Source organism: Astatotilapia calliptera, chromosome 20, assembly GCF_964374335.1.
Source record: "Astatotilapia calliptera chromosome 20, fAstCal68.1, whole genome shotgun sequence".
Lineage (NCBI taxonomy): Eukaryota > Metazoa > Chordata > Actinopteri > Cichliformes > Cichlidae > Astatotilapia > Astatotilapia calliptera.
The window spans coordinates 13,443,037-13,458,981 of record NC_137441.1 but is presented as its reverse complement, the minus strand read 5'-3'; the positions used below and the strand labels follow the sequence as shown (position 1 = coordinate 13,458,981).

General features: G+C 40.7%; 1 protein-coding gene across 11 annotated transcripts in view; it reads left to right on the top strand.

Moving 5' to 3' along the window:
• Positions 1 to 15,945, top strand: part of tmcc1a (transmembrane and coiled-coil domain family 1a) — a 46,692-nt gene that overhangs the window by 28,300 nt on the left and 2,447 nt on the right. For 7 of the 11 annotated variants that reach the window (XM_080294495.1, XM_080294497.1, XM_080294498.1 and 4 more), the window contains 3 exons: positions 11,468 to 11,725; positions 11,970 to 12,661; positions 13,773 to 13,908. In XM_080294495.1, the coding sequence (XP_080150621.1) occupies positions 11,468 to 11,725; positions 11,970 to 12,661; positions 13,773 to 13,908 (1,086 nt within the window). Of the gene's footprint in view, positions 1 to 4,083; positions 5,570 to 6,781; positions 6,821 to 9,880; positions 10,352 to 11,467; positions 11,726 to 11,969; positions 12,662 to 13,772; positions 13,909 to 15,945 lie in introns of those variants that run through there. The other 4 variants (XM_080294501.1, XM_080294505.1, XM_080294506.1 and 1 more) reach the window with 4 other exon arrangements.

Below are 15,945 nucleotides of genomic sequence, written 5' to 3'. Positions count from 1 at the left end.
TTATGTAACTGCTAATAGGGCCATTGATTATACTGGAGCCTAGACTAGTGAGAACTGGACAGCCAGAGTTGGAAAGAGGGCTTTTTGTTATGGGGGAAGGTATTGTTGAAGAAAGCCAGAGGCCCGAGTCATGGTTATCTCCTCTTTTAGGCTTGAATTACCATCAGTCTGTGCAGACAAACCTCTCACTCTTCTGCCTTTATGTAACTGCTCATCTCCTGCCACCAGACCATACTACACAACTTACTGTCACATGGAGCGAGCTGTGGTGTTACCCCTGCATAAAAAAACTAACAACTTTTGTTTAATTCTGCAGTTAGATGCAAAATTTCAGGACAAATGCATCTAACTTGTTGCTCCAGTTATAAAAGCTCAAGGTTAAGGTTTGGAAGGGTTTTGCATTGTATTGTTAATCTTTGCATAACTTTCTGTTTATAAAACTTAGAGAATTTATCCTTTCCCAAACCACAGTCCAGTTACATCAGACCCAGTCTCTTCTTTGTCTCTTCTGGATTTTTCCAGAACTTTTTTTTGGCTGTGGAGCACAGACCTGGCTTTAATTCAGCGCTAAGCTCTGTCCTCTGAACGACACTTTCCATTATTATGGCCCTGTGCGCTGGCTGAGTAAACACATCCACACGAGTTGTTTTCTGTGTCTTTGTGTGTGATGTCATCAGCTCACAGCACTGTTAGTTCAAAACAGTATTTTTTTAAGAGAAAGAAAAATCCTTACTGTTAAACTCGTGTTTTTATTTTTTGATTAAAAATGTAAAAAAAGGACAATACAGATACATTTTACCAAGTTAGAGTAACAGCGGAGGTAATCAGACTTGAGCTTTAAGTGTCACCATAACAGGCGGTGTGGTTTATACCATCACAGTTGTTTTAGAGATAGTATAATATTTTTATATATTATATTCTCTGAAAGCGCATTTGAAACCTATACATTTTGCTGTTTAACTTAAAATATCTAATCACTTGGCAGCACTTCATTGCATTTTAGGGAGATAACCTGCTGAACTACAAAATGAGAACCAGAATAGAGAAGAATGGTAATTTAAGTTCATACAGGCTTACCAAAATTGGACAATAGAAGACTGCAAAAATAGCGTCTGGTCTGATGGGTCTCAATTTCTGCTGTGACATTTAGATGTTGAGGTTAGAATTTGGCGTAAACAACATGAAAGCATGGATCCATCCTGCCCTTTCAGTGGTACAGGGTGGCTGTGTAATTGCATGGGGGATATTTGCTAGTCACACTTTCAGTACCAGTTGAGCATAAACCACACAGCCTACCTGAGTAGGCTCAATTTAATAGAGCGCCTTTGGGATGTGAAGGCAGAGGGGGGTCCAGTGGCATACTGCACCTAATAAAGTGGCCGATGAATGTATGTTGATGACTTTATTACAGTGGTGGTGAGTTTCCTGCTGGTTTTGGCTAAAAACCAGTTAGAGGATGTCACAAATCAATCTATGTAGGAAAATCACTGATGTATCATAGTAGACTGAAGGTGTGTCATTGACTGGAAACGCATGCTTATTCTTTACTGACTTTAAACATCACCAGTTCAGCAGGTCTTTCCCCTTTTCTATATCTCTGCAATGCAGTTCTTTGTTATTTTTTTAACGTGAGTAATTGTACTGGGTCTAAATAAAACTTATTAATTCACATTCATTTCCAACTTTGCTCTTCAATGCACCATCCAGATGTCTCTTAGTGAACCTGATATATGCATATTAATCTTAACTCCTTAGTGGTAACCTAAAAAGTATTCGAACAAGTCAAAATAATATATAAATTATGTTTAATCTGACATGAAAATGTTAAGGATAAAGTTAAGGCTAAATATTCACCAATATGCAAAAGATGTATAATCTAAAATGAAGACAAAACTGTGTTTTGACACAAAATGGAATAAAATATTCTCTCTATTAGCTTTTGTGAGTTTCCTCTGAGTTTCAGTCAGCTTTGCTTTCAGTTTTTTCCCCCCAAAAAGCGATCCCATTGGTGCTTTATGGGATTTAGGTCAGGACTATGGGAAGGGGCATTTTAGAGCTTTTATTTTCTCCATGGTGAAATATTCTGTCACCACCTCTGTCACTTTCGTTTTTTCGCTTGATTTGGCTGATCCTTTGTTTAAGATTCAATCGAACATTTGTGATAAATACAGTTCAGCTAAAACAGTCACAGAAATGACTGTCAACTCTTTGTTTTATTACGTTTTAGTTGGTTTTCCCCTTGTAGCTTAAATTTTGGGTCATTCAACCATCTACTGCCTATCTGTGCAGAGTTAATCCTGGTTGTCTTTCTTATAGCTTATTCAGCATACTGCACTTTCTTTGAACCACTATTTGTTGATCCTGTTTCTAATCCTCTGTTAAATTAAATGGATCTTGTGATCTCTGAAGCAGTCCTTCCTGTTGTTTTTTTTTTTTTGGGGGGGGGGACTCATAATCATGAGTCCAGTTTGCTGCTGGTCTTCATTGCTCTGCTTGTGTTCCTTCTGTTATACGTCAAGACCTCTGTTTTTGAACATTTTGACAATATACTGTGAAAAGTGGAAGATTAGGTTATTTTCTGGTCTGGTGAACAGAGTGGCCTTATTTTATAACACTATTTATTGCTTGATTCCTGAGCTCAGTGGGTTGTTTTTGCCCGTTTGTGGAGTTGTTTTTAATTAAATCCAGGGCACTTGTGGATGGAGATGGACAGAGTTAGTTGAAAAATCTGAACTTTTCCAAAAGAATTTTAATTTAAGAAGTAATGTTGTGCTTTTTACTTTAACAACCTGATTCATTAATTATTTACTTTTGGTGCCATTTTAATGTATTGTAAAGACATAATCCTTCTATTACTGTCTCAGTTAATGTGTAGCTACTAGTAATTAATTTCTGTCAATGTAAATAACACCTAAAATGAGCCACAGCTGTTCTTTCTGTCCCCTAATTTTAGCCAGCTAATGTGGTGCTAATGAGGTATAGCTGCCTCTGAGGCTAGCGTCTCTATTTATTTCTGTTCCGGTGTCAGTCACTTGTCATGGCATGAGTGCACCACCACCTGTGATTTGTGTCATTGAAACTTTGCTATTTGTTGCATGTTGTTAATCCCACCAAAGTTTATGCTGAGTCACTGTGAAAGCTTGATCATTCCTGGATAGCCAAGAGTCGCTGAAGGCCATATTTGCCGTGCGAGAGAATTTGACTTCAGGCTGGAATGACACTGACAGTAGAGCAAAAAAATGTGTGCCATTTAATCACAACTGATGGGAAAACACCTGTCAGAAGTTCCAGTCATGGATTCCCCGAACAACTAAAGGGTTACGGTTAAGACGCCTCTAAGAAAATGTATCTGTACTTGTGCTCCCTGTAGTCTTGTTTTTAGAGGTTTTTACAAAGTGAGGATTCACCCATCTTTAAATTATTACTTTTTAAAGTTTGTTACTATTTGAAAAACTGCCAGGCTCAACTACTTAACTGGTAACTGGTAGTTAGCTGGTTAACATTTTACCCTAGTTAAAACTAGATTAACTGACAACACTACAGCAAACATTATTTGGTATTAGTAATCCAGATTTTTTAGCAAATCATTGTAAACTACTAAAGTAAGTTAATGCTAAGCCTTTGAGTGGGAGACCCCATTTCTTTGGGTAAAAGTTAAAGAGACGGTCAAAAGTATATACTGTTTGTCTGAATGGGAATTGTTGCCAGTAAAGGGAAAATATTATTATTCATGGCTCTACAGATGTGCAGATATAGTTTAACCTATTTTTTCTACATTTACATTTTCCAATGTAAAGCCTTGGCTCAAATTTGAAACCACAGATTCTGCCATGTGTCCCTTTTATTCAGTACTGGGGTCAAACATACACATCTCACAGCGAGTTGGACTTGTTCTTATATAAGCACTCTTCTCCCTAATTCCTACCCGCTCTCTTCCGGTCCCCAAACCTCTCCTGCTTTCCCATTAAACCCTGTATTCGCGCTCCTGTTGCCCTGCTCCTCCTGTCGGCTTGGGCACAGAAGTCTTCAGTTGCCCTCGTCCTGCCATACCACTCCACACCATTCCCCCTACACCCACTACTTCCAGTGCTTTTTCTTTCTTTTTTTCTACCTAATTGTACACCACAGTTTCATCATGACGCGAAAGACTCTGAGGCTCATAAAAAGGTGTTTGTAGTATATTTGGATGCCAATTTGTGCTTTAATGCAGTGAAAATGATCAACCTGAACGCAAAATTACAACTGTGTGCCGTCTCAGTTCTTCTGGACTGTTTACTAACAAACACTGTTTTGCACTCTAATTATGGCCATCCTCTCTATAAATTACCAATACTCCACTGTTTTGTAGCACAGGGACCCAATTATAGGCTTATATTTTTTGAATTGCAGCCTTGCGATGATCATACAACTGTATAATGTCAGTCCTTTCTTGTTGTTTGATTTCTCCAACTTAAACTAGAATTATCCACGCATTAGTGCTTTTCTGCTGGACAGTTATTTTGTTCAGTGTGGGTTTTTTTCTTTTCTTTTTTGATCAGTAGAAGCATCTAGTCCAGTCTGTTACAGCGTGATCACTCAGTAAACTGATTGGCTGAGACAATCAAACTGTGATAATTAAAAGGAGGGAATGGAAAAGTTCTCTCTCCTTTTTTCTGCCTGAACTAGCTAATGTTTTGGAGCTGAACTGGCCTAGAAACTCAAACAGAAGAAAAGCCGCCCTCCCTCCCTTCATGAGGCTTTCTCACAACCCCTCTCTCTTTTGCGCCTTCTCTCACTCCGTCTCCCTCTCACTGACAGCTCCTGGTGGGATCTTTTTTTCTTCTGTGCTCCTTTTGCTCCCCTCACATCCGTTCTCTGGGTCTCTGCCGCTCTTTCCCCCCGTCTGCGGATTTTATGCCCGATGGATGCTTTGAACGCTTAACTTCGCAGTAAACTCTCCCTGCTTTTATCCCAGGCTACATCCAGCGCAGCGAGCCTTCGTATGATTAACATTCTCTGTACTGTCACCCACCCCCAAACATGCGTTAGATGGGCTCATTGGTCCAGAGGAGTCTTTCTTCTTCTACTAATGTACGCTCTCTGTGGGAGTCGTGCCTGTCGAAGTGCATTGGCTCTGCACAGGCTCTCTGTCTGAAGCGTGTGTTTGAACTCAAGCTTCGTCCATGGGCTTTGAGGAGCAGCAGCCCTGTGAACCAGCAGCAGAACATAATGTAGACTCTGCAGCTATCAGTAGTCATGGTACATTGCTGGAGTGACTGTGCATTTTATGGATTCTGGATATTCAATCAAGCCAGCAGTAATTCCTTGTCCAGTGGGGTCTTTGCAACTGTGGACTTTGAGTGAAGTGGACTTTGTTTGGAAGAAGTGTCCTGACTGATGTGTGCTGTGCCAGACCCAGGCTCCTCTCCTTTTCTTTCACTGTATTTTTTTCCCCGAGAGACACACAAACAAATAGAGAGACCAAACAAATATTCCACTCCAAGCTGCACGCATGCGTGTCCCACTCATGGAGGTCATCCTTAACCTGGTAACTGCTGACACCTCTCCACTTCCTACCCCCAACACCACAGTGAGTCTCCACATGTGTATATAGTGTGTGAGGTTGTTTGTTATGTTTGTAAAGACTGTTTACAGTCTTGTAAAGGTGTTTATAGCGATATGGTGCTTGCTTACATATCAGTTAAAGTAGGAGTGCTGTGTGCACTGTGTCTGTAATAAATAAAACACAGATGTCTTGCTCGAAAAAAGGATTTTGTCCTGAAGTGTTTTTGCAGTAGTGAAAATACTTTTTTTTTTTTTTTTGCACTCTCCTTTCCTTAGTGTGTGCACTGATAGGCTTTGGCTGTATTATAGTGATTAGTAATGTAACTTTGTGGATTCAGCCATTCGCGAGTACATGTGTTGAGTAAACTGCCCCTTGTTCAGCATCACATGGAGTTTAGTAATTTTCCATATCCTGTGAATGGAGTTCATTGTTGCCACGTTGGATACACTTAAAGGAAACAACAAGTGGATTTTCATCAAATCATCAATTTCAACTGAAATCACAAGATGGTGATGCAGGGGAGCAGAAAGTAGGGTTGGGGTTAAATGTGGCACATAGTAGTCCAATGCACAAATGTTTTATATTAAAATGACAATAAATAAATATTAAATACAGCACCAGACTTTTTGGGCCCGTGAACGTTCCACTAAAGGCCTATTTCACACATAACCTACCGCAACTAAGTGTTTGACCGTGTGTTTGCACACAGTGTCAAATGCTCAAACGCTCGTAAATTCAGATCTGTTAATAAAAGATCACTCAGTACTGTTAAGCTGTTACTTTGATGACTGTGTTCACTCTCTGATATCTACGCTGTACGGTTAAAGATCAGATCAACTAATCAGCAGTGTGAAGTTCAGACAGTCATGGATGACCGGCTTTGATGCAGGGTGTTTAATAAAGTCACAGAGATACGAGTCATATAAATGGAGAGGCGACAGCTGTGTAGTGCAAAATGAACAGAGCTGAAAGGGATAGCTAAAAATCCTCCCTCTTACAATAGTTCTCATCCTTCATGGATATTGGACTCTGTAGATAACATACTCAACTTACTGATATGACTTGAATTATAAGGGAGGCACCTTTTCCACACTTCAGGGAATATTATAATAGGGGGGGGTGTGGATCAGAGCAGATTTCTCAGAAACATGGAGTTGCAACGTCCTCGGAGTATCACTCTTGCATCTTGCCATTTGAAACTGCTGCTTCTCAAGAAACACAAACTAACAACACAGGAAGCCCACAGCTAGAATGCGGGGCTTAATGAATAACAAGGTACTGTACTTTTCACACTTTCACACACACACAAATAATGAAAACCTGAACTTGACAGCAAGAAACATAGAGCGTGGTATGGTCACTTAGGTGTTTCTTGCAAAAAGTACAACAGTGAGCTGTGCCGTGGTTGCGTTGCATTGTAATGTTTATATAAAATACTGTAAGTCTGTTGTATAAGCTATGACTCTCAAACATAACAAATGGGAAGATAATTTTGTTTCATTCTGAAACATTTACTATGACAAACATACATATTTAAACAGCAAGCTACAGTCAGGGTCAGTGTGGAGTTTTAAATTCCTCTGGCCTTGATCTGGTTAGGGTGTAGATATCATCAGCATGCGACAAGATCCTAAGACTGTGTCTATTTCCACTGTTTGTCCTCGAGAACATCCTGACTCTAGCTGTCCTCGATCTCACCTGAGTTAACTCACAAAACAACAAACACATTAAACTCAACTCAGAGGAGACAGACCTGATGTATCTGGTGTAGAAAGAAAGGAGAAGTGAAACATTTTGATCACAAAAAATAGGAAAGAGACGTATGACAGTCTAATTTCTGCTCGGTGACCTACATTGAACAAAATGGATTTTGGGGGCATGTGTCCTCTGCAGTTCAGAGAGAGTGAGATGGGTAGTACAAGATGTTCTTGTTGCATGTGTCTAATTATATGTGATGCACATCTAACACCATTAGCTTGGTAAATTCTTGCCTAAATGCCTATTTGTGTGAGGTTTACTTCGCAGGTCTCGGTGTTTAGGTTTAGCTCGGCTTTTCCCAGGCCTGTGGTCGATCCATGCTAAGTCAGTGGTGGCCTTTCATGGCTCTAACAAGCTTTACTGGATCCGAGGCTGTTACACACACCAACCTGTGGCCCCGGTTTGGGACATAGGTAGAGTAGGTTTTCTCTGAAGTGTGTGTGTGTGTGTGTGCAAGGAGCTGAAGGGCAGGGGGCAAGTCCATACAAACCCTTTGTTTGTCATTTTAACTGATAAAGTCTAATCACAGGGGGGTGCACACCACCCTGCTCCCCAAATTACCAACACACACACACAAAACGTCCCTAATTAGGCTGCACAGACTCCAGTGGTGCAGTGCGTGTCACTTCTTGCTTCAGTGGCTCAGCACATCGACATGTTTGGCTATGTTAATTGAGGGAAATTAGCCTGATCCTTCAGCTCATGATCTTTAATTTGTTGCATGATTAGTCACACTAAAAGTCAGACATTTGAAGATGACACTGATCGTACAGGCAATGCTGATTTGTTTAGTAACTGAAAGCCAGGGATGAAGCATTGCTTTGCTATGTGTGTGGTAACATTAGATCATATCTTGCAATGGCCAGTCTTTAGAGCCGGGAAGGCGCACAGCTGATCATTACTGCTTGAACTGGTTTCTTCGCTTTACCTAACAGAAGAAATGCGCTGATAGTAATTTGGGGGGGGGTTTTTTTGGTTTTTTTTTGGATCAGCACGTTGGTTTGGTGCCAGTGTGTACAGGTCACTAGGGCTTCTTATCACAATGTCTAAAATCTATCTGTGCTGCACTGCAGGGTCCTCCAGTACAAAGTATACTGCTTACTTGTCCTTTGCTCTCTTTATCTTTAGTAACTGGGCAGACATTTGATTATGCAGTTATTGTGTCACCTGGAAGAAAAAGGGGAAAACCAAATCAAGCGTGTGTGCTTCATTCATGCTCGCCCTTATAAGGTTATCAATACTGCTTTGTAACAGACCAGGTGCTCCTCTGAAACCTGTTCATTCGCTCTGTGCTTGCTCAGCAGGCTATTCCACTTCTCCAGCTCACTCGATCACCTTGGCTTGCTGTCAGGAAGCTTTAATAGTGATTAGACTTACTGTACGTACACAATGTGCCAGTTAAATGGACTCATAGATGTGTGTCTTTTTCTGATTAATGTTGCCACATAGTCATCAATACAATACACATCACCTTGATTTTAAATTCACTTGGTGAACAAGTTTAAATTGTTTTCTTGCTGGTAATTCTGACGAGTACTCAGAGGAATGTGCCCTGGGATGTGTGCGTGTGCGCGTGCTGTTGTAAAGAGATGTCTAACTAGTTTTTCTTCCCATTAAGTACTCCTCTATGACAGACAGTCCCAACTCTTAGTTTTTCCTGCACAGCCTCTTAAATTTCTGATCTCAAATATTTTTTACCCATTTCTGTCATTTGCAGCTGTCCACATGGAAAAGTCAAATTCCTTCTAGAAAAAGGTTTTTAGTCAGATGAGACAAAGATTGAGCTATTTAGTCACAGTGAGAAGAGGCATGTTTGGAGGAGTAAAGATGAGGTTTTCAGACCTAAGAACACTTCCAAGCTCCTTAGACTACGATGACCTGGTTGACTGAGAACCTTCACAGACACATGGTGGTGGTGGTAGCATCAAGCTCTGAGGCTATTTTGCTGTCAGTGGTACCGGTACACATCACATCTTGAATGGTCTCCCAAAAGCCCCGACTTTGGGGCCAGGAAACCAACAAATTTAAATGAATCATTTCTGCTAAGAGTGGTCAAATATCCAGCTAAAAGGTTATTAATGACTACAAAAGGTGTCTGGTTGAGATGTACTTCCAAAGGATTTATAAACAAATATTAATGGGCATGTACATTTACTTTTGATCCTGTGTGTATATGTTTGACCTTGTGTAGATTAGGAAAAAAACAGAAATAATTATAAATAATTCTTGTTTTCTAAATCGATTAAAGATGTATGCTGTACAATCATTCCACCCTGGAAAAAGAACAGTTTAAAGAAATAATTAAAAGCCCAAAATTACTTTGACACTCATGCCCACAATGAGTGTATGTAAACGTTTTATCACAACTTTAGTGTGACCAACACTAAATTGTACTTACACACAGAGTAAATTATAACAGTTTCTTCCTGAGTAGGAAAAAAAATATGTAAAATCTGCACAGCGAATACTAACAAGAGTTTTAAAATGAATATAGTGGAAGCAAAACAACTGAGGTATCATGAAGCTGAAATTCTCGAAAACTCGTTTTAACAGTACTTGAGTAAAAAAAATAGGTTAGAAAGTTACTACTTAATCGGCAACAACAAAGAACTGAACCAGATCAGTTGTTTCAAATAATCACAGACAAAGCTTTTGTGGCTTGATCTATTGTGAGGCTCCCAACTGTGTTTATTTTTGCAAATTCAGTCACGCGGTATAAGAAAAGGTCCCAGGTAATGCACTGCGCTCTCTTTGAAAGCTGCCAGAGGGATGATGTCATCTTCCTCAGAAAAGGGAGTGGAGAAGGGGGCGGAGCTTCAGGCGCTGCCAAGTACACTTGAGTTTCAGGTGTGCTTCAACTTTCACAACAAGTCGCCGGTAGAGCTGGAGCAGCTGGAGCTTACAGAGCGAAACTTCACTGAGTCGTTGTGGGGTTTTTATACAATTAAACTTTAACGAAATTTGAGCAGAACAGATGAAAAAGCACAGCTCGCTTTCACTGTGTGGACAATGCACTGGGAAAAAATCCTTCGTTTGACCAACGGAAAGGTGAGCGCCGCTTTTTTGCGCATGTTTTATTCGCTTTACTTTTTTTATTATTAAAGATAGTTTTTTTTTTTCGGTGCTCCTTTTGGATTCTTGTTCAATGTTTACGAGGAAAGTGATTAATCGGGAGCTTTAGTTTCTCCCGGATGCGTTGTACTTTGCGTTGTTGACAATTGCATCTGTCATCCATTAGTCATGCCGCTCAGAATACAGGTGAGCCTCCGGTGTTTTGGTTTCTACCGGTTATGGTGTGGCAGTATGGGGGATTTGAGTAGTAAATACTCGGATGAATAACCAGTGCGTGTAAATCCCTTCTGTGTGTGTGTGTGTGTAAGTTTGCTGTGCTTCCTGAGCCCCCATGGTGTGATGTGAGGTCCAGATGATTATTTTGTGTGAATACTAAGTGATGAGAAGAATATTTTCATCAGTCTCTCCCAAAGGTTTGGCAATGTTCTTCCCCTGAGGTGTTTGAGGAAATGAATCACACCAGCGACCTGTGATTGAAGGTGTTAGATTCATCATTGTCTCAGATAGGGTGGTCTAGTTTTAGAAAAATTGAGGAAACACAATTTAGATGGTGTTTGGATTTTGCGCGGATGTTTCGTGGTCTGTTGATAAAATCGGGTCATTTTGAAAAACAAAGAAGAAAAATCTGTGAAATTGCTTTAAACCCAAATCTAATATCCTGCTAGTCCTGTTTTGTTTTGGGGTTTTTTGGCTTCCAGAACAACGAAATCAGAGTCCAGGTTTTTCGAGTTGAGTTTTGTGTGGATGTGCTGAAAATGACAAAAGTTATTTTTCCTTAACTTTCATTTCTTTGCAAGTCCATGAATAAAAAAACCGCTTACTTGGCATCTTCCTCTTTAGTTAAACTGACCGCAAGTGACCTGTTCAACCCACTCAATTAGCCTCGTTCCAGTCTGCATGCTACAAAAATGCAGAAGTTTCCTTTTTTTTTTTTTAACATGTCAGCAAAATGACCAAAAACTCATATATTGCAATTCATCCTTTTTCCTCCCTGCCTCACTCCCTTTTTTGTTTTCCTCGCAAATCCTTTGATTTCTTCCCTCACCCTTCACGTACTTGAATCTGTCTTTTTTTCCTCTTTCATCGCTTCAGATCGACCGGCTGGAAGTAAGTGGCCTGGGCCAGGCACCCCTGTCTGTTTCATGTGGGGCAGACAGTTCGTTCCAGGGGGGTGAGGATATCACCCCAGACCCTCACCGCACCAAGCAGGCCATCGCCCAGCTGCAACAGAAAATCCTCAAGCTCACAGAGCAGATTAAGATCGAGCAGACAGCCAGGGATGACAATGTTGCAGAGTACCTCAAACTGGCCAACAACGCCGACAAACAGCAGAGCACACGCATCAAACAGGTGAAACGAGGAATTATTGTTAGATTTTTTGTATTAAAGCCAGCACCTCATTGCCTTGTGCTTTTAGTAGGCTGGTGAGATTAGATCACAATTAGTGCATAAACACCAAACCTGTTTGATCAGTTTGTTTTACCTTGGCTTTTCCTCAGAGGCAGGGAGGGAACTTTCTAAATATATTTAAGTGGATAATTGCAGACTGATTTGCATTTCACTGACTAATAAATTCCTGTCCTGTGGCTGTCAGGTTTTTGAGAAAAAGAACCAGAAGTCAGCACAGACCATCCAGCAGCTGCAAAGGAAACTGGAGCACTACCACCGGAGGCTGCGAGAAGCGGAACACAACGGTATCCCACGCCAGCCCAAGGATGTTCTGCGGGACATGCAGCAGGGCCTGAAGGATGTCGGAGCCAAAGTCACAGGCTTCAGTGAGGGCGTGGTGGATAGTGTTAAGGGTGGCCTCTCCAGCTTCTCACAGGCTACCCACTCTGCTGCTGGTGCAGTCGTCTCCAAACCACGAGAGATCGCCTCCCTTATTCGCAACAAATTCGGGAGCGCTGATAACATCACTTCACTTAAAGACTCTCTGGATGACCCTTCAGTAGAAGAGGGTGTGACAAGTACTGGAGGACGTTCCCTGGGAAGCACTGGGCATCACTTCCAGTCCAGTCCGAAGTATGGTAGCGAGGATGACTGCTCTAGTGCTACATCAGGCTCAGTGGGGGCTAATAGCACCACAGGGGCCCCTGGGGGTCCCCCCAGTTCCAAGGGAAACACACTGGAGAGGAGCCAGAGTTCCAGCTTTGACATGCTGCTGCAGGAGGTGCAGGAGTTGAGAGATGGCCAGGCAAGGCTAGAGGAGAGCCTGGAAGGTTTGAAGAGCCACTATCAAAGAGACTACACAGTTGTTATGCAAGCACTGCAGGAAGAACGCTTCAGGTAAAGAGAAAAAGAACTAGAACTTGCCAGAATGTTTGTACCATACATGCCTGAGTGTGTAACGAGAAATCCCCGCGAATGTCAACAGTGCGTAATCAGGAATAACCTGCTATAGTTAGAAACACTTCTCTGGAACCATCTTAGTTATGCATATTGCTATTCATCATCGCAAGGTACACTTGGCCTGCTTGTGCTTTAGAGAGATTTTACCAATATTAGCAGCATTAGCTCACAGTAGATAAGAAACCTTTTACCTACAGTTCATCAACATTAACATCAGAACAGCTCAAATTCTTTTATACTCATTCTCAAAGCAGCAGTTGGCATGTAAGCCGAGAACAGCACAAAAGTGCATGAGCTTTAAAACACAGGGCACAAGGACTGAGAACAGATCTAATGATCAGCTTGAATAGAAAAAGAAACATGTGCATTTTTCTTCCTAAAATGTCCAAGTTCAGAGTGATCTGTTTGACCTCTTAGATTAAAATTGCCAACAGAGACAAATGGCATCTAAGGAGCTATTTTCACCCTTCCCAGGGGAGGGAGTACTCCATCCAGAAACCAGTAATGCTGCTAAAAACTCCTCAGGAGCTGAATCCACCCATAACATATCTGCAGTTATTTCATAGCGGACATTTGTTAAGGAATCATTTCTAAACATTAAAAAAAGACAGGTAAAACTTATAAATCATGTGTCATCGCCCTACTTAGAGACTTTTTGCTGGATTTTATACCAACCTGTTAAAAGATCTTAAAAATAAGAAACAGTCAAGTTGACTCATGTCTATTCTTGTCCTTTGCTGTCCATCCAGCTTTATGTGCCTGCCAAAATAAACAACAGTATAGATTCATCGCCTCTTGTTGGGCACACATTCCATTGGCCAGTCTAATACTGCCGAGTCTCTTGTGATAGGCTAGTTGAATCAGCAGATGAGCAAGCATATCCTAATCTTGTCAGGGCGGGTCATCAGCTCAGTCAGGTGCCATGTGGCCAGATGCCCTCAGGGTCTATTCCTACTAATTCCTGCGTGCGTTTCTTTGTCTAAGCTAATTATGCCACAGACTCTCACATGTGTTCGTGTGTGCTTCTTTTACTTACGCATGCGTTCAGGTGTGAACGTCTGGAGGAGCAGCTCAACGATCTCACAGAACTTCACCAGAATGAGATCCTCAACCTTAAACAGGAGCTGGCCAGCATGGAGGAGAAGATCGCCTACCAGTCCTACGAAAGAGCCAGAGACATCCAGGTTTGTAGTTCAAGATAATGTCAGCAAGCACCAGCACCCATTTTTATCATGATAAGCAGTTTCATTTTCATTAACAGATATGCATGAGGAATGGTAGTGATTACACCAAAGTAATGATAGATAACAAAGCACTGCAAAACAACTGATAAATGCACACCAGTGACAACATCTCTCACTGTCACACAGATTTGTCTGAAGAGGCTTTTTAATTTGTCTATTAGAGAACCAAACTCTCTGCAAAAAACAATAAAACAAGGAGGAAAAATGTGAAACAAATGTAAAAGCAATGTAAATATAAAAAAAAGAGACCTAAATAAATTAAGGTGGGAGAAGGTAGATTGTAAACATGAAAAATGTCACTGTGTTGACAGTCGCTATTACAGTTATTAAAGGGCAGATGTCATTGTCACTGGAAGTTAAAAATGTTATCTTATCTGGTGACATTATGAGTTCATAGAGAAATGTGAGACAGGTTGTAGTGTATAGGTGTTTTGTTTTTTTTCATCGCAGTGCTTTTGTTTCACAACCATTTTTGTTATTAATGCCTCCATCATCGGCAAGTGACATGCCAGATTAATTTTATCAGAGGCCCTCGTGTGATTTTTAAAAATCAGCCGCCACGCCTGTTTTTTGTGCAATACATTCGGCCCAGACAGGCAAAGTCTGAGTTTTATTGGAACAGCTGCAATCGGCAGCTACAGACCTGATTTCACTAAATCAGGCTGCCAATAATAAATGTTGAACAAAAAAATGTTCTGGCACACCTTTCTGATAGATTTAAACCTGTTTGTTCTATGACTGGGTCACCACACTGTGTACTGACACCAACCCAAGTAAATTTGAATCTAAAATGCTGTCCAAAATGTAATTAGCTGAATTCCCCTAAATAGCAATTCACACTGAAATTATATTATTACAGGACCTCTGTGTGTGGCACAATACAGTAGATCATTTTTGGTGGATTTTTTTTTTTCGCTTTGAAATGACGAACATGACAAAATCATACCAGACTGAGATCACAGAAGGCCGCTGCAATTATTACATATTAATAGGGGTCCACTGTTATGTTAGTCCTGTGTGAATTGGGCTTTAAGAGTGTCAGCAGCTGCAGCAGAGTAATTACATTTTAGAATGCATTGAGCCTTATTATTACTGTTGCAGCACTGCATTTTATTCTGACCACTTATGGCTTGCACGCTTGACCTCCCAAAGCTAAAATGGGCCTGTGTTGAAATAATGGAAGTGGCTGGCCACTCAACCTTCCTGTCTTAAGCACTAGTAAGCTAAAGAAAGCTGGTCAGACGAGACCTTATTGTGTCAGTTTTAAGTTAAACTGAAGTTTTGAGTCGTGCACAAACCCTCCATCAGTTAACTGCCTTATCTAAATGTCTGTGTTGACTCTGTACACAAGGAGATGAGTTCAAGGCCCTGGTCTGTCCATCAGCTTTGTTTTGGGGGGGGGGGTTCAAAACATTAACTATCCCTTGAAAATGTCTCACATTACTTGCATCCTTTCCTCTTGTCCATAAAGGCTAAGGTGTGTGTGTTTTGTCCCTGCATAAAACTTTTTTCACGCCTCATATTGCTCATTACAGCATTCCCTTCCTACACAGCAGGGGGTGGTAGAGAGCCATGAAATGTACTGTCAACAGCTACTTCAAACTCTAACAGAACCAGCAGTTACTTTATTTATAAAACACCTTTCATTGAAACAGGAGCCTGAGGTGCTTCACAGATGACTGAAATTTCAGTAACAGGATGTAATAAATGCTGTAATAAAAGCAATAAAACTAGATTAAAATCTAGATCAAATAACTAAAAAAAACAACAAAATATCATTAAGTAAAATTGCTTAAGCAATATAAGTACAATAAAGCTAAGCTAATAAAATAGGATTACTGAAAAAGCAGATATAGTTAAATGAAGGAAATGTCTGAAAATCTCTGATGGGTAACATGTATCGATAATGTGCAGGATATTTAAGTGTTTTTGGATAACTTATCAATTACAGTTACAAACAAACATGATTAAGAACAC